Source organism: Branchiostoma floridae, chromosome 14, assembly GCF_000003815.2.
Source record: "Branchiostoma floridae strain S238N-H82 chromosome 14, Bfl_VNyyK, whole genome shotgun sequence".
NCBI classification, from domain to species: Eukaryota; Metazoa; Chordata; class Leptocardii; order Amphioxiformes; family Branchiostomatidae; genus Branchiostoma; species Branchiostoma floridae.
This window is the reverse complement of record NC_049992.1, coordinates 1,104,909-1,123,626: the sequence shown is the minus strand read 5'-3', so window position 1 is coordinate 1,123,626 and position 18,718 is coordinate 1,104,909. Positions and strand designations below refer to the sequence as shown.

The window sequence follows — 18,718 nt, the reverse complement described above, 5'->3', positions numbered from 1 at the left end:
TCTGTCTGTCTGTGTCTGCCTGTCTGTAAGCCTGTCTGTCTGTATAACACATTACCTTACCTTACCCAGCTTGCGGAGGGAACAAGTTCGGAGTGAACTGCACACACGACTGTAAGCGGCCCCAGCGAGACGACCAGTGTATGGAGCTCCTGTTCTGCATGCCCGACCCCTGGGGATGCAGCTGCGCCACCGGATTCCGCGGGGACGAGTGCGACGAATGTACGTCTGCATGGGCAAAGTTGACAGTTCAAAAGTCAAAATCCTTTCCACGTCTCTTCTAAATCTCCTGGTTGTGTTAACTCTAGTTCACCTTTATTTGCGAGGTAACAAATATCCGTTGTGTATAGTGTATAGTATTACATAGGAAATATATCAAAGAATGTTTAGACGTTAGAAATTACTCCAATGATCACAAAAGTCCATACTCATCCCGCACTCTTGTATTAGGTAGATTAGCCTTATGGAACTGTAGTTAAGTACCAGTAGATTGTACATTGTTCAATTGTTGTGCAATAAAGTTATTCTATCTTCTCGCCTCCCGCCCAGTCTGTCCACAGGGCAGGTTCGGCGCCGACTGTAACCAGAACTGTAACTGTAAAAACGGCTGTAGATTAGCTTTGTGGAACTGTAGTTATGTACCAGTAGGTTGTACACTGTACAATTGTAGATCAGTAAATTTGTTATATCTTCTCGCCTCCCGCCCAGTCTGTCCTCAAGGCAGGTTCGGCGCCGACTGTAACCAGAACTGTAACTGTAAAAACGGCTGTAGATTAGCTTTGTGGAACTGTAGTTATGTACCAGTAGGTTGTACACTGTACAATTGTAGATCAGTAAATTTGTTATATCTTCTCGCCTCCCGCCCAGTCTGTCCTCAAGGCAGGTTCGGCGCCGACTGTAACCAGAACTGTAACTGTAAAAACGGCTGTAGATTAGCTTTGTGGAACTGTAGTTATGTACCAGTAGGTAGTACACTGTACAATTGTTGATCAGTAAAGTTATCATATCTTCTCGCCTCCCACCCAGTCTGTACACAGGGCAGGTTCGGCGCCGACTGTAACCAGAACTGCAACTGTAAAAACGGCTCCAACTGTAACATCTACACCGGCCGGTGTCCGGACGGGTGCCGGGAGGGGTGGAAGGGTGCCACCTGTCAGGAAGGTACGCTTCTCCTGTTCTACTCATTTGTTTCTCATTCTGCCAACTTCTTCAAGATAACTTAATAAAGGAATGTAAGCTACTCTTACCTTAGAAATTAAAGCGTCTCAGGTATTACTAATTTTCTTACGCCAAATAGTATTTACTCTAGCAAAATATGACTGCACCTTTGAAAACAATCAGACATTTCAGATACCATCCACTATCTTTTGTCAGAGGAAGAACTATGAATTGATATGCAAAGGAGGTGAAGACACATTGTAGGTAATCCAATGGGAAGTAAAAAGTAAGACATAGTCAAGACAAGTTTGATGCAAGTGAGACCCTGAAACGTCTTCAAACCGTTTTCAAAGCCATATCTAGTTGCTTTTGTAACTGCTATTTGTCGTATCGCATTACCTGGATGTCTAATCCTCATCGACGTACTCATTATCTTCTATTATCCTCCCTAACTTTCTTTCCAACCCCTCCCCTCTCTGGGTGATTCATAACTGTTTATCCGCATTGCCCTACAGAGTGCGCCCCAGGAGAGTTCGGGTCCGACTGCCTGCTGAAGTGCCACTGCCTGAACAACGAGACGTGTAACGGCGCGACAGGGCACTGTCCGCCCGGCTGTGCCGTGGGGTGGATAGGACCCTCCTGCCAAGGTAACAATACTCACGGTCCTTCCCGCACCAGCTGGTGCATAAGGTGGCGTCCAACTCAGTCCCAATAGCCCATTGGCTACACAACTTTCCGGCTGATATGTAAAAGTTGAAGGTCCCTGGCAACACACTCCTCGGAAATCCCCGGTGGAACTTAAGACCCATATCCTTCCCACATCAGATGGTGCATAGGGTGGCACCCTACTCCGTTCCAGTAGCCCCTGGCCACACAACTGATAACTTATACAATCACTATAGTATACTGGTAGCTGTGTGTGTGTGTGTGTTCAACCAACATACCCTTTTCCAAATGCTGAGGGCTAAGCAGAGAAAGCAACATGTACCATTCGGCCGGACACAGTAGACTACCACTACTACATAGTTATTGCAAAAAAAAGGTATGTAGCATTGACTTTCTCTGAACCTTCCCTCCCCAGAGCCGGACGACTGTGTGACGAACGAGTGCCTGAACGGCGCCACCTGTAACGACCTGCGGGACGCCTACAACTGCAGCTGCCCCATCGGCTGGATCGGCCGCTTCTGCGAGACCATGACGCGTAAGAACAGTCTCAAGTTCAAGAGAACCCAAGTTTTCTAACTATAACCATGATGTGTCAACGTTCAAATTCAAGAGAACATGAGTTCACGTCCAGGCAATTAAAGACAAAAACAGAACACCTTTCCTCGAACTTAGAAAAAAAAAGATAAAAAAAAATTCTTTACTGAAGTCCTTATCATGCTGTGTTTTCTAAGTTTTATACCTTATACCCAGGCTAACGTTACCCCCCTCCCCCTCGCTAACGTGCCCCCCTCGCTAACGTGACCCCCCCCCCCCCCAATGCAGCGGAGCCGTGCCGTGACCTGGAGCCGTGTGAGAACGGAGCCACCTGCGTGCCGCTCAGCGAGGAGGAGTACCGCTGCGACTGCGCAGACACGTACGAGGGACAGCACTGCGAGGTGCAGAACCTGCCTGGTACGTATGAACAGGTGCTAGTCATTAGCTCTGCGAGCACAACATCTAATGGGGTTGCTGGGGTTTGAAGCCCGAGCAAGTTCATGCTCTGCCCTTTGGTCTGTGCCCTTGGTAAGGGAGGTAAAGCTTTGAGTAGACCCCCATGAGAGCATGCATAAAACCCACAACACCTATATATGTGAAGATCATAGCACCTGTCAAATCTGGTTCAGAAAGCTGCAAGTTTCTGACCCAGTGTGTTCAACACCGAGTCGAGAAACACATCAGGTCCCACGTGCTATTTTTGGCACTATAAACTGTAATTTTTTAAATGTAAGTTGTAAGTGTCAAAATTGTAACATAACTGTAATTTTTGTTTTAATGTTGTTTAATGGGGAACCGGAGCTACCGTTGCGGTACTTCTGATAGAAATGTTTGTTTTGTTTGTTGTTGTTTACAGAGGAGGCGGGTTCCCCAGTCGGAGCTATCGTGGCGGTACTTCTGATAAAATAGATATGTTTGTTTGTTTGTTTGTTGTTGTTTACAGAAGAAGTAGGTTCCCCAGTTGGAGCTATCTTGGCGGTACTTCTGATAAAAATAAATATGTTTGTTTGTTTGTTGTTGTTTACAGAAGAGGCGGGTTCCCCAGTCGGAGCTATCGTGGGCGCGCTGGTGGCAGTGCTGCTGATCGGCGGGGTGGCAGGGGCGGCTTACTACTTCCTCAAGGTGAAGAAGAACAAGGGGAACGAAGGGAGGGTCTCACCTGAGGCGCAGGGAGACAGCGACGAGGAGTAGGGTTAACGGGTCAAGACGCATTTTGAGGTGGCAGTGAAAGTGATCATTCAATTTCACTTCCACTTCACTTTCAGATGTCTAAATTCTATAAAGAGTCTAAATGGAAGTTAAAATGATCTACTTGGAACTGTTTCAGTTTCACTTGCGAAAATTCTCGCATCTTATTGATTTGTCAGTTCAAAATTTTCACATTCAACTTTTCTTTTCAGTTCGAAACTACAAATTTTAGATGACATTGTAAACAGTATTTCAAAACATCATTTCATTACAATACCCGTCTGACCCACATAAACGTGTAGGAAAAATGGAGAAATTAGAAAGATAAAACCACAGGAAACTTTCATTTCAATGTGCATAAAACATTATGATTAACAGCGTAAATCAACAGACACGTCTACATCGGCATTAGAGACTGACCGAATTCAAGGACACCAAAACTAAGGAAGAACGCAAAACTAGTAAGATAAACTACAGTGAACTGAAATTTATGTTAGTGGCAAAATTGCCCAATTACACTTACATGTGCATGTTCTGCAAAGCAGAGCATGGGCCTCAAAGAACCTTTGAACCTTGTGATAGAATACCGTTACAACACGTCGCTTTAACTTTAAAACATCATAAATGCTTTTGGAAATGTTAAATAGTCAGAAAGACGACATAGAGAGACTATAAGCTGGCTGGCATATCTTTGCCATCATTGTGATAATTCTTATCATTACAATAACAACAACTTGTTTATTATTTGGGGTTTTAGAATCGAATAGAAATGCAAATTTGTTAATAATCTTTATCTTAATTGACAGAGAAGACAATAAGTACTTTAGGGTGACGGTGTAATATGTTATATGTGACAAGGACTATGACGTCTTGCATTCAAGTAGAAGTCAGAATTATATAAGACAAGCAAAAGTTCAATATCACAAATTCTCCAGTAATAGGAGGAAATTTTTAGTCACAAATTTTTTAGTCACCAATTTTTAGTAACAAAATTTTTTAGTCACAATTTTTTTTAGTAACAAAATTTTTTAGTCACAAAAATTTTAAGTAACTAATTGGAGAAGAATATTGGGAATTCTACAAAACTCTCCAAAGTCACAGTATAATCAAGACAATAAAATTTACTTTTAGCTGAAACTTAGATTGCAATTTCTTACGAAGATATAAAAATGCATATTGCCACATCAACTAAATCTTGGGTTAGAGGTATTTAGAAAGTTCTGACTTTGTCGAATGGGACAGACGAACTGACTGACTGACTGACAAACAAGGACGGAAACACGTGACTAGTTACGTAGCGACGGAAACAACCTACGTCACAATACGTCATCAAAATGGCGGGGATAGCCGACCAAAGAGCACCGATTTTTTTTCTATCGTTTTCTTTCAGCGATTTCGGTGTATAACGTAACCTAGCCTATGATGTCGCAGATAATATCAGGATTATCTGAAACTGCCGACATTTTGGTGTGCGATGTCACCGATCTACGACAGTTAAACTTCGTCATGTCTTCGACTTAATGTCAGAACGTGACGATGATCTTGGCTTCAAATGAACCGTAGATATTCTGCCATCTCATAAGCAACGTTCGATGATGTAGGTGACGTAGGCTGTACCAGCAAACTGACGCGACGGAACTATGTTTGTTGCAGACGCCTTCTGGTCAAGAAGCGCATTCGGACCGAAGTATGCAATGGAAATTCAAAGCCATAAAACTAACGTTATTGTACTTCCCTCAGGGTTGCTGTTTGTTATATCTGTCAGATGTCTACGTCCTTCTTTGTATATTTATGTTTTAGGTCTTCTTTCACATTACCGGGGAGCATTGAGAGACCCACACTATTTGTATTGCCAATGGCGTGATACATTGAGTATCATCCACGATGTAAATGAATTTAAGTATTATTTTTAAAAAGTATGATTTGGAAGACAGAAAAAGGCACACAATTTGGAATCTACAAGTCATGAGAAATAAACTTAGTTTAAAATTCTAAACATTTTTGGTCTTTCAGTGCTCAATAGTGAAAAGGGTTTTTAAAAACAATTAGTGCTTTCTCTACATACAGGGAGCGATGTTGACGCTCTTAAAATCTAATATATTCTACACATTTAAGAATTGTTTTATTGCTGTTGATGAGTTCTGCTATCCAATAAAACTTTACAAGTTATACCAAACGTGTGGTTCTTGATTATGGGTTCTTATCTCAGAGTTTTTTGTTTGTTTGTTTTAGTAGGATTTGCATTAGTTATATTGCATCACTATTTTTCCTCGACAATTCCGTGACAATTCTAGAGTATTACGAGAGTATTATAAATCTACATAGTCGTTTAGTGGTAGGGTGTTGTTACGGGCCAACTTTTACGCATAATTGACTCCCTTGGCCAAAAATCAATAAAAGCTAAATTAACAATTCTCCAATTGGATCGTTGAAAGAGAGGAGATGTCATGGCATGGCGTGAATTCTCGGGTCCCTATTAACTACACAAAACTTATGTCGAAGACCTGGAACGATGCTAACCTCCCTAGTACAGGAGACTCAGCACAGAATAGTAGTGGGACTTGGATGCCAATCAGAAGGTATATTACAAGACTGATTAAAGGCGGGATGGTAATACAGATTGTATGAAAATCATTCAGTCCAAGACTCGATTCAATTTGAACTATACTCGATCGAACACCAAACATTCAAAAGGCAATTTTTCCACTTAGATCGCTGACTAAAACTCCCATACGTAGTTCAGAATGATCCCAGCTATAAGAAGGGCACTTTATAGGCTTTCTGCTTTCAAATCATAGTTTTTCATTATGGATCAAATTCGATCGAAAGTGGCTAAGTCAGACAAATACAACTTTCGGTCTCTAAACGGTCTCTGTCCAGTGAACAAGGGGCGTTAGAAAGTTTCAAATTTCAGGAGCACGAGACCATGGCTACACCTTAGAGCGTAAAGAAGACCCACATATCTGGTGACCGTTTGCGTGAGTTTATACACAACGCGTGACTAATGTGCTAGGCTATACAAAACCAACGGTCTCCATCCAGGGGGAAGGCACCAGCTGGGGTACACGTAGCATGCAGACATGTTAGAAAGCAGCTAAAACTTGGAGCGAGCCAGAAAGCAATTACTCGTGAGCAACTGCATATGATTTTGGAAACGGTCAGTCGATTAAAATAGAAAAATGCCGCTATCTTTTATCAAGAACACCTGGATGTCTAACCTTAATCGACGAGAAAAAGCAAGTCTTGGAAACCAAGAGTACATGCATATGAATGACCCATTTGCTGGGTCAAACCGTCAAGCCCAAACAGAAAAAATGGCCTCGAAACTCTATCTTAAAATTTACATAAGTCTGCAGAAAACAATTCAACATAGCCATCACACTACGCACCTTACAGCTTCCGGAGAGTAGACAAACCTTGAGATGTGGTGTCTTTTCAATCTGCATGAGTCTTCCAGAAACCCTCATCATGACCGGCAATGGGAGCAAATACGTTTTGTAATAATAATATGTCAAACTTAAGTGTAGTATATATATCAACATACTACAGAACATCCGTTTGCGCACCAGACCTTCCAATATCGTATAACAATATCGGTGCCATTCACGTACAAAGGAATCGCTCTAGCATAATCACTGTAATAAAAGGTGGGGACTGAAATAGTCTTTAATTTAGTTCGCGTACAAAGGGATTACTCTACCATGGTCATGGTAATAAAAGATGTAGGTTAGAACAGTTATCATATTCCCCACGTGAACATTAGAGCGGTACCAGTCAAGTGTACACCAGAGACCGACATGCCGTCATGCACGCCTGAAGGTGGGCTGAGTGGGTATTGGCGGTACATAATACGAGATTGACATGTTTTCAACTATAGATAAGTGGGCCTTGCGCTTCTTTGAAACGCCTTTTGGCCATGAAGCAAGAATAATTGTATGGAAAAGCTTTTCCAAGTACCTCGTATGACTACTTTCGACATCGTTAATATTTTGTGACAAGTAGTTGAAGTATTAGAGAGAACTGACGCAGTCAGAACACCAATCATGTTCTTTGTTATCCTATACATTGTATTATATCCCGTGCGCATGCCCACGACAAAGATGCTTTCGTAACTTTTTCGTTACCCTTCTGCATTTCTGTGTCATTTTAACAAGCTCCTAATCTAGTGTCTAAATGGAGGTTTTGATCTGCCCTTAGTCTGTACCGATTCAACTCAGCTTCTGAGCTTCTTTGGGTAACCAAAGGGCAACCAGTTGAACAACTCTTCTCTTACACTCTTGCGACGAGCCAGCCAATGACGAGGAATATTACATAACGCCACACTGACGTAATTTAACGGATGGCATCCGTGCGCGTATTGATTTTCACCTGTTCTAAAAAATGTGGCCACATGTGGCCCAATAGCATCCCTGGTCAATCAGAATGTTATGCTCGTCATAGTATCTGCTCTCCAGAGTAAGGGTCACATGGTCTGGTCTCCAGGGCCAGGGCATGTGGCCACAGCGCCCTTGTTCCCCTCAGAATGTTCCTTCTCAAGAATGGCAATAAAAGCATTATTGAAATGGTGATGATTGTCACTTACAGTTTTACCAGAGGTGAACATAAAGCAAAACAAGCCTGGAAAATAATGGACTGGATGTTTAGCACAGTGTTTAACAAGTATTTTTTTTTTGCTTTTTAAAATTTTTTTTCGCCCTTGTGCGTTAGTCTTGGGGTATCCAGAAGATGTCATCCATATGATTAAGTCAGTGAAGCCTAATGAAATATTCAGACCTTTTACCTTGAGACACTGGGCTCTATTGTAAATACTTATGATACTAATATATTATGTTGTGTTTGTTAAATTTATGTTGTATAGTCATGCTGATTGTTCTTCAAGTTGCTACTTCAATACCAGCCCACACATACGGCAATGTTATGTTTGGTTATGTTTTTCTCGTTACCAAATGCTTAATAAGCTTCCGAGTGGTTTTGTAAGTAACAGCGGAAGCCGGGAAGACTATTTCTGTCAGATGACTGATAAATACAAAAATATACGTTGAGTGTTTATTTCAAGTAGCAAAGTCATTGTCACAGACAAGGCGACAGAACCAAATTTAACCTAAGTATGATACAAATCATCTCTGAGTCATTCACGATCATTTTGTCGAAGCAGTTGGAGACTTGCAGCCTCTTCAAAAACGTGCCCTAGATTTTCATCAGAATGAATGGACTCTTTGACCACCTCATACCCTAAATCCAGGATGACCCAGGCTGATTCCTGCATTTGATCTGTAAATAACACTTGTACACAGGAAGCGTCGGCGTACGTACAAGTGTATATTGTATCTCTATACATGTACCATATTTAACCATTGCATTGCTGCCGCCTTCTGACGACAAAACCTCACACAACATTACTGTAGCTCAAGTAGATGTGTCATAATTTGCAGCCACTGCCATCAAGACTCACTGTCTTATAAAGGCAACAGACTTCAAAACGGAAAACGATAATACTTGCTATGAATTATCTCAGCTTGTCTCAACACCAGTGAAAACATAATTACTAATCTTCAACCAGACGTCCTCATTTATCACTGTCTTATAAAGACAGAAAAATACAAAACGGAAAACGATAATACTTGTTATGAATCATTCCAGCTAGTCTCAACACCAGTGAAGACATAATTACTATTTTTTCAATAGACATCCTCAGTTTCCTGAATGACCATTGAGTTATGTTCGAGATACTGACCATAGAACAAATGGACTTCAACGTTAGTCATGGCCATCTATAGCCAACAACCATAGCGAGTGAAGGACTACCCACCAGATCCAATGACCACTTGAGCGGCAATCGCAGCAAATACACCCTTGGACCAGTTGAAGCTGTAGTGCCACTCGTTCAGCTATCTGTCACCCACTACCGGTGCGCAACTGGTGATGGATTCCTGTTAGTGGGTTATTCACTAAACCTGCATTGTAGATATGTCTAACCGGTGGTACGTTTGACAAGTCGATGAAGTCATACGATACTTAAAGGTCCGCTGCGCAAACGGATCCTGTTCAGAATCCCTCCATCCCGCCATCTGTTCCACTTTCTCGTCAAGAAGAAAGCACTTTCCCAGGATTAGCGGCCACCATGGTGGGGATTTGGGAGAAGATTGTCTTTGTTCTGATCCTTCCTGTCATCAGCTTCGTAGGTGAGTCAATCCGTGAGCTTCTTTCATTTTACCGGCGTAAGTCTATTGCATAAAGGTAAAATCATTATGATAGAGCTGTATGCATGTGGTGTTTTTCATTAGTTACCAGTGACTTTTAATCTGCTTGAATGTACTCCTGTGAAAATGGCACGGGGGTTTCTTACTCTTGTTTCCTTACGCTTAAGGTTTGTTGAAAACAACGAAATGTTAAGTTGTTTAGCGTTTATTCGTTAGCGGACCCATTAAGTAGAATTCGTTAGGTAATGACAAACAACAAGGTACATGCAAATAGATGACAAAGTGAGTTGAAAAAGGACTCTGCGAAAGGACTCTGATTAACAGTCGTTTCTGTAGCTTTACATTTTAAACAAACCCTTCTCACCATAAGAATATCCTTTTTGCGCCGAACCATCATATACAAAACAATGTATATATAAAGAATATCATGCCTCAGAAAAGTTTGAGACGAATGCCCCTATTGGAGCCACAGAGTTCCTAAAATCCTTCAAATCTATTTCTATCGATATTTCATGGTTGAAATTTTGTGCTTTTCTGAGTTGATAACGCACAGGTTAGCTCATCACACGTCAATCATGCGACATCAGACTTCATTAAAAAAAAGTACATACTGTATCTAACACTTTCCCGATTTGCATGTTCAAGCAAGTGGAGGAAAACTATCCGAAGATAGATTACCTGTGTCATTTTTTTCGGCTTTCTCTCCCGCAGTGACACACGGGGTAGAAAGAACGTTTTAGATATAGTGATAGATTGTTTTCTAGAATGCGATCCGTTCTTCGCATGACATGTTTAAGGTAGCAAAAGGGGGTCACTCTTAGGAAAATCGTGGACAGAATTCAGTTATAGTCACCTAAGGTTCCTGTCAATCATCATTTATCATATTTCTTGTAGAAACAGTCAGAGGCTCAGGAAGAGACGTAAACAAGTGAATCGTTGATTTGTGGTACATGATTCAGGTATTGCCGCCTTAGGTTTTTGTCAATAATGATTTTTTCATAGCATAGCTAGAAAAGCGACAACAAAAATTGCAAAATGACTGTGACTCATCGTCACGTAGCTGATGCCCAGCTGAGTGTGGCCGGCGATCCCGGATACTGGCGGTCAGGATGGAGCAGTTCTGCTATCTTGATTCAAACATCAAATACGAGAGCATTCCAAAATGTCACTTTCAGACTGTTCAATTCAGATGTGAAACAATGAACGTTACGCAGTTTAGGTTTCTGGTGTAACATTCCAGCCCAAGTTGGCGTCGTGTGTTGCGTAACTGGTACAGTGGTGGGCACGGAACCTAGAGCTCCCGAGTTCGATACCCGCCGTGCCCCTGACGTCGTTGTCTTTGGAAAGGCACTTTACACGACCTTCCGTACTTCACCCAGGTTTAAAAATGGGCTCCTGACTTCGGCCAGAGACTGACTGTGAATGACTAGCTTTATATTCTGTCCATACTTTGCAGATGCATGTGGCACTGTTAAAAGTTACAAACTTGAGTGCAGTGCCACATATTGTATTCATCTGTCCAAAAGCAAAGATAAAAAAGCATTTCAGTCGAACAAACGTTCCTGTAACGTTTTTCTCCACGCTTTTATGCCTGACAGGTTCCTGTCCTATGTTACGGGTTTATATGAAAAGGGTTTCTGTTTCTCCATTTTATAGCAATATTTATCTTGTATGGTTATATTTTGGCGCCGTCTTTAACTGGAGAAGAAAGTTCTACCTCGAAGTTACAATTTTTCTCCAACTCATTATGGCTCCAATTCTTCTCCATTTCATTCATTCCTTCCACTGCTTTATTTTCTTGCGAAACTATGTTCTACCTACTAACATCAACAACCTTGTTGCGCATGCCCAGGCGCCCAGAGGGTTGACGTCACCCTAGTGAACCACTTCCCGTTCGTCGCGGATCAGGACACGTTCCTGAAGTGTGTCAGTGACGAGGCAAGTTCCACCCGGGACATCAGGTTCAACGTCATCGCGGACGTGGGCAACGGAGCCAACTACCCCAACCAAGTCAGGTCAGACTCTGTTTTTCTTCTGTTAATGATGGAAAATTGCAGCCACCTGTTATTAACATATCAGTTCAGTTCAGTTCATCCTCATATTCATAAGAGGTGCCACTAATAATATCAGACCATGCATCTCTGTCTAGCATGGCGGTTCGCAGGTTGCGGTCCTTCAGTCCAACCTCACTCTCCAGTACATTCTTAAGTGTCAGGTTCGGTCGTCCCCTTATATTAACATATCCTGTTCTAAAATCGCTGACAAACGCCCCTGCAGTTTTGACATAAGTATGTAGGGGCTAGACTGATATCACTTCTTCCTGAACACAAAGGTTATCCTTAACCATGAAGTCATGACCACGGCATGTACAGAATTTAACAGACAGGAACTGAAAGTTCTGTTGCAGTAACAAGGAAAGTCGCCGGGTGGCAAAAACATTTATTGATGAACAGTGATGGATATATCATCACAGACTCCTGTAACTAAGATGCTGATCATGATGACCAGTTCCTATACCCCTGTCACATTTGGCGGAAATCGATCGGATGACTATTCTACGGCAATCGCCCGAGCCTCCCTCATAATTATAACTTTATTGCATAACAATTGTACAAGGTACAAAGTATGGATTAGTTGAGACAAGGACGGTTTTCAGGTGAAAAATACGCGCAACCCTCTGTCGATCTTAAATATGGCCGATCTTCCATCGATCGCCCAAAGATCGTGGATAATGTGACAGGGGTATTAGCTGGTTTTCTGGATTTAGAACACTTTGTAGCCTAAAAAAAGAACGACACGTAAATCGTGAAAACTCTTTTCCCCTCGCCCAGTGCGGGTAACATCGACCCCGAGTCGTGGCCGGGCGCGCAGAACGCCATCGCCGCCGGGTCGGGCGCCAGCCGCATGAACGTGTTCTCCTGCTCGCTGCAGACCCGCGACGACAGGACCGCGGGCGTCTTCACAGTGAAGATGGCGGATGCCGGTGAGTGGGAAGAATATTTAGTGATTCTAGCCTTAGATTCTCTAACCCTAACCCACCCATCACCTTAACACTAACTTTAAACAAACGGCTGCAGGACTGTTGACATCTCGCCGTCCAAATATCGGATGCCACTGAGACGGAGGAATTATCCTGGTCTGAGTTTATTTAGTTCACAAGAGTTGGAAGATTATGATGGTGTCCATTGACGGTTTACAGTTAGTGGCAGCCAATTGCAGCAGTATCGAATAGGGGCCTCTGGGTCTGTCATCATAGAGCTAATTGTCACTGAATACTGTAGGAAAATCCTCACGAGATAGCTTTAAGAACACCTAGGTTAGAAACGCAATGGCTATGTGTTATAATAGATACAGATGATTACTATGGTAGGATTAAAACACACACAGTTCAGTTAGAGAGTAAATGACTTTTTTTTAATGCTTAGTCCAGAAAATCCCGTGTGAAATGTATTTTTCCCCCTCCAGCCATCATACGGCCTAAGCTGCTGACCCAAACAGTCAGCGTGCAGGACGAGGTGGTGCTGGAGATGACAGACAGCACAGGAGGTTTGTTTACTGTTTATTCTCACAAACAAAAAAATAACAAACAAACAACAAACAAAACGACTTATGATTCACTGCCTGTTAACAGATCTTGCTCAGTGTCACTGATGAAACGTTCCCAAATTCTATCTAGTTGTTGGAGATACTATTACTTTTTGTATTATAGAGAAACAAAATGCTAAGTTGTTTACATCCAACACTGAAAAATAACACTATAGGCACAGACAGCTTCTACTTGAAAATGATTGTATGAATCTTCGTATTTTTTGTCCAGGTTCTGGCCCGGTGACCTGGCGTAAGGACGGGTCCATCATCTCGGGGGAGTCCGGCCTGACCCTGACCATCGACCGCGTGGGGACCCAGGCCACCGGCGTGTTCGAGTGTTACCGGACGGAGGAGGAGAGGAGCGCGACCGAGCAGGCCATCATGAGGCTCATTGTCAGGAGTAAGCGGCTCGTGCTTATTTCGCATTACCGTAAAGTTGTCGGAAAAAGTGTAGCGCCAGTACAGTGGTGACACATTGCACGTTAGATGGACTACCTTAACCTTAACCCATTGCCATGGAAACAATTGGGTTAGTGTAGCTGAAAATGTACGCATAAATAGCTTCTACTCGAAAGTAAGTTTTGAAATTTCCGGCCAGGTTCCGGTCAGACCATCATGAGGCTCATCGTTGGGAGTAAACAGTTCGTGGTTGTTTGGCATAATCTGGCGCTTAAAACCTTAGGTCTAAATACCAGGTAACTCGATTCAAATGTAAAACCGCTGAACATCGGAAGAGTGCAATGTATTACCAGGTCGCATTAGAGTGGCCATTAAGTATTTTGACGACTACACATGCTACATGCAAGGCAATGAAGGCTGCTACATTACGTTTGTCTTCCAATGACATTGACGTAATAAACAATTAATTCACCAATTCATTATCGTAAAGCCGCGAAAATGTGTAGCGCCAACACCGTGGTGGCCGACATTGTACCAATTATATGTTTGAGGGACTATCTCAAATGTTGATGATGAGGCCCCATTTCCATCGAATGATGACCATTTGTTACTACAGCTGATGTGCGATCACAAAAATCCGTCATTGATATTATGAAAAGATTATTGGAGATTATTGGGACATCTGTCAAATTTTTGACGCTCCTTGGTGAAAACCGACCATAAGATCTACCGAGCCATGCAGTGCAGCGTGAAGCAACCCCCTTGTTTACTATAATGCTCCTTTGTCGCCCTTCAGGTTGCCCCGCCGGGAAGTGGGGAGGGGGGTGCGACCGGGACTGTCCCGACTGTAAGAACGGCGGCGTGTGTAACCCGTCTGACGGCAGGTGCATGTGCCCGCCTGGCTTCATGGGGGATACGTGTGACGAAGGTAGGCCGTTCTTATTCTCCTATGCAGAGACGAACCTGCGTCCTAGAACTCCGACTCTGCTGAACGCTTTATCACGGCACAGGTCCCAATATTGACCAGTCCTGCTTGTTAATATTAATTCATTTTTCTTATGAGCTTTGATCGAACGACATTATACAAACACATATCTCAAGCTACATATTCAACATTACTAAGAAACGAGAAGAAGCCGAACAAATGTATTAGACTAGTTTTAAAATCCATGTTTTAGAAACCATGTGTACTGCATTACTACGTACCTTTTGTATCTATATGCCTGTACTTAGCCCGATAGGGCATGAATGTGCAATAAAGGCTATTATTATTAATGATTCGGCGGGCACCAATCAGCAGCCTTTGATTACAAATTTTTTAATTTGATCAAGTTCAAAATACTTGATAAACCAACTCCAGTCTTTGTTCTTCCTTGGATTAAGATTTAAATTCTGTAGGCAACTACAGTTCAGCTTTGAGCGAAAATTACTTTTAGCAACACAGACGAACTTTCAAGAGAGTCTTTAACATTGCACATGTATCTTTTCCCCCGTTTCAGCCTGCGGAACCAACGGGTTCGGTTTGAACTGTGAGTACAAGTGCTCGGACGAGACCGACTCTCGCGAGACTTGCGCCGGGAGGTTGTTCTGTATCCAGGACCCGTACGCCTGCTCCTGCTACATCGGCTTCAAGCCGCCGGAGTGCCGCGATCGTAAGGCTCCTTTCTTCCTTCCTCCCTTCCTTCATTCATTCAATCATAACCTGGTGATTTTATATTTTACTTTGAATTCCCTTTGAAATGAACGTGGCTCTCTTGTGAGTGGACGGTATGACTGTATCACAGTTTTGTAATAATTTTTTTTAAAATTCGTATAGCCTGTGACGATAAGACGTTCGGAGTGAACTGTCTGAAGAAGTGTAACTGTAAGGAACAGTGTGACGTGGTGACTAACTGTTTCTTCTTTCTGTAGCCTGTGACGGTAAGACGTTCGGAGTGAACTGTAAGGAATAGTGTGACGTGGTGAATAATTATAACTGTTTCTCCTTTCTGTAGCCTGTGACGGTAAGACGTTCGGAGTGAACTGTCTGAAGGACTGTAACTGTAAGGAGCAGTGTGACGTGGTGACTAACTGTTTCTTCTTTCTGTAGCCTGTGACGGTAAGACGTTCGGAGTGAACTGTAAGGAACAGTGTGACGTGGTGACTAACTGTTTCTTCTTTCTGTAGCCTGTGACGGTAAGACGTTCGGAGTGAACTGTAAGGAACAGTGTGACGTGGTGACTAACTGTTTCTTCTTTCTGTAGCCTGTGACGGTAAGACGTTCGGAGTGAACTGTAAGGAACAGTGTGACGTGGTGACTAACTGTTTCTTCTTTCTGTAGCCTGTGACGGTAAGACTTTCGGAGTGAACTGTCTGAAGGACTGTAACTGTAAGGAGCAGTGTGACGTGGTGACGGGGGCTTGTGATGACGGGTGCGATGCGGGGTGGGAGGGAAGCGACTGTCAGACAGGTGAGTTCTGACTGCTCGCTTTGCCTCTCTGTGTGTATCATGAAGCTTTCTTAAGATAAGAAAGCTTCACTACTTACACAGAGCTTACAAATTCACCACACCATGTATAAGAGTAGGGTCTAGCCTGACGAACACAGCTCGTTTTTTTCTTACTCTAATATATCTATCTATGAGAATGTTGATCAGCACCTGCAGTTCTATCCTGACACTCTGGTTCAGTTTATTAGTACTGCATGCTTTGAGATGAAGGAGAAGATGAACACATAACTAGTTTCGCTTCCTCGAAAGTGATTAATTAAAAAAAAAAACATTTAACCCTAATTGAAAGGACAGTGACATTTTCCATTTAACCATTTTTTACGTTACTAAGGGTAAGTGCAGAACTGGTAGATTCCGCTATGTGGCGCCTCAACGGTTGTGTGATGATTAAGGGTCAATGACCCACTCCGATGTGTACATAGTGTCATAAGGCTAGGTCATTTCCTTTAAGTATCGAATAAAATCACCAAATAAGCAAAGCGAATGAGGTGATTTTATAACACAATATCTAAAGAATACCTGTTTGGATTGTCTTGGTATTTGATATGTTAGTTGGTCTTGCTGAGGCCTCAAAATGATAACATATCTCTTTTAAGATATCTACTCATTATGATGATAAAGATTATATATCTAGTTTATTAGAATGATAAGAATGTGTAGATATGTCGTTTATCATTATGAGCGTAATGATTATACATCTCGTTTCAGAATGTGAGGCGGGAAAGTTCGGCGAGGACTGCACCGAGACGTGCCACTGCCTGGATGACGTAGCGTGCGACAGGGTCACAGGTCACTGCCCCAACGACACATGCGCAGGAGGATGGGTGGGAGAGATCTGCCAGGACAGTGAGTTTTCCCGCGGTTTTATCTCTTCATCCTTTCTATTAGTTCAGTGGTGATCAAAATACGACCAAGGCTACCCAGATATTACAAAGTTTCCCTGATGAGCAAGAACACGAAAAAAGCAATGTTATCTATAATATCCATAATTAGACTACAGAGTCTACAGCATCTGTAGTATAAACATCTTAAGACTATAGTATGTACAATGAGAGGTTTATTTTATTTTTATTTATTAGGTTAAGGTAAAGGTTAGGGTTGGGTTGTTTGGAAATTTGTTCCGATTTTTGTTTGTTTCAGTCAGCTGATATATATAACGACATAATGCCATTCCATAGGTGATTGTTATCAATTTAGAGCTATTTCTGCGATGTTGTAGTGGTTAAAGAACCCAACACACATATGGATAAAAGTGGAGGTGACATATTGAGGGTCCTTTTAAACCTTTTGAAACCAGGACGTTAAATTCTCTCTTTCACTTTGTCCTTGATATTTGAAGAGGCCCGTAGAGAGCTGCTTTATGTTACATGTCATGTCAAGTACAATACACTCCACTTAATGCACGAGCACGGCCACGTGAAGCGTTACAGCCCAGTTACACAGTCAGTTCCTATTGTTATAATGCTTCAATGATCATGTCCCACTACTGACACTGACAATGTTTCAATGTTTGTGGCCCGAAGAGAACTGTTTTGTGTTATGTGTCATGTCAAGTACAATACACTCCACTTGAAGCACGAGCACGGCCATGTGAAGCGTTACGCCCCAGATACACAGTCAGCTCCGATTGTTAGAATGTTAGAATGATCATGTCCCACTACTAACACTGACAGTGTTTGGATGTTTGTGGCTAGAAGTGAACTGTTTTATGTTATGTGTCATGACAAGTACATGTACTTCACTAAAGCACGGACTATTAAGCGTTACACCCGGCCCAGATACACTTTCAGCTCCTATTGTTAGGAATGCTTCAATGATCATGTCCCACTACTGACACTGACAGTGTTTCAATATTTGTGTCCCACTTTGAACAACAAATCATTTTGGAAATCATTGTGAAGATCCGGGTAAAGAAGTCCTCTTTTCAGCGCCACGAGTGCTAAAACGTGACAAAATACAGACTGCCTTCATGACATCATGTCTATAGCTGTTGCAGAATGAATGATTATACTAGCTTCTCTCCCAAGCACTCATGAGAGCGAGATTATGGGAGTGTGTGGCCTAAGGGCTATGGAAAAGGAGATGGGCACCGCTCCTACAAAACGAATATAAATGTTGACAAATATTAAAACATGTGACTATCTACAGGACCCTGCTCAGAGGCCCCCTGTCAGAATGACGGCACCTGTCTGGACACACCTGAGGAAGGCCCGGACTACTACACCTGCACCTGTACCGAGGGGTGGGAGGGAACCGACTGTGACGAAGGTGTGGAAGCTGGAAACATCTTGATCATGAGAATGTTTTGATAGACGACATTGCCTAGGGTCCACATCGCCAACATTTGAGGACAGTCACATCTCGAGAACGTTAAAGAACCTACCACATATTGTAAATTTGTCTGCTCTTGCCTAGCTCGTACGTTAGGTACAAAGGTCACACGGTAACCCTTAACGTCACGGTTTGTCGGATATGAGATACAAACTAATAAAAGTACATG

At 42.5% G+C, this 18,718-nt stretch overlaps 3 protein-coding genes across 3 annotated transcripts; all 3 read left to right on the top strand.

Moving 5' to 3' along the window:
• The first annotated feature begins 49 nt into the window (after window positions 1-49).
• Window positions 50-5,570, top strand: LOC118430960 (multiple epidermal growth factor-like domains protein 10). Its single transcript, XM_035841991.1, has 6 exons — window positions 50-219; window positions 1,024-1,158; window positions 1,671-1,802; window positions 2,237-2,356; window positions 2,644-2,772; window positions 3,383-5,570. Exons 1-6 carry the CDS (start codon window positions 141-143, stop codon window positions 3,544-3,546), a joined length of 759 nt encoding a protein of 252 aa, XP_035697884.1. The 5' UTR covers window positions 50-140; the 3' UTR covers window positions 3,547-5,570.
• Window positions 5,571-9,608: 4,038 nt separating this feature from the next.
• On the top strand, window positions 9,609-16,190 carry LOC118430811 (tyrosine-protein kinase receptor Tie-1-like). The gene is made up of 8 exons (XM_035841835.1): window positions 9,609-9,725; window positions 11,596-11,758; window positions 12,575-12,726; window positions 13,209-13,289; window positions 13,561-13,731; window positions 14,527-14,658; window positions 15,230-15,382; window positions 16,051-16,190. Exons 1-8 carry the CDS (start codon window positions 9,665-9,667, stop codon window positions 16,188-16,190), a joined length of 1,053 nt encoding a protein of 350 aa, XP_035697728.1. The 5' UTR covers window positions 9,609-9,664.
• A 714-nt stretch (window positions 16,191-16,904) lies between these two features.
• Window positions 16,905-18,486, top strand: LOC118430810 (fibropellin-1-like; the record flags this gene model as incomplete). Its single annotated transcript, XM_035841834.1, is given in 2 exon segments — window positions 16,905-17,064; window positions 18,367-18,486. Coding segments are annotated over 2 exon segments (280 nt in total), but the record flags the coding sequence as incomplete, so codon positions are not given.
• Between the last annotated feature and the right edge of the window lie 232 nt (window positions 18,487-18,718).

Coding starts and splice junctions, on each gene's coding strand:
- LOC118430811 (XM_035841835.1), top strand. CDS start 9,665: ATGGTGGGGATTTGGGAGAAGATTGTCTTTGTTCTGATCCTTCCTGTC. Junction 9,726..11,595: donor TCCTGTCATCAGCTTCGTAG/GTGAGTCAATCC, acceptor GCGCATGCCCAG/GCGCCCAGAGGGTTGACGTC. Junction 12,727..13,208: donor AGTGAAGATGGCGGATGCCG/GTGAGTGGGAAG, acceptor TTCCCCCTCCAG/CCATCATACGGCCTAAGCTG.
- LOC118430960 (XM_035841991.1), top strand. CDS start 141: ATGGAGCTCCTGTTCTGCATGCCCGACCCCTGGGGATGCAGCTGCGCC. Junction 1,803..2,236: donor GATAGGACCCTCCTGCCAAG/GTAACAATACTC, acceptor TTCCCTCCCCAG/AGCCGGACGACTGTGTGACG. Junction 2,357..2,643: donor CTTCTGCGAGACCATGACGC/GTAAGAACAGTC, acceptor CCCCCAATGCAG/CGGAGCCGTGCCGTGACCTG.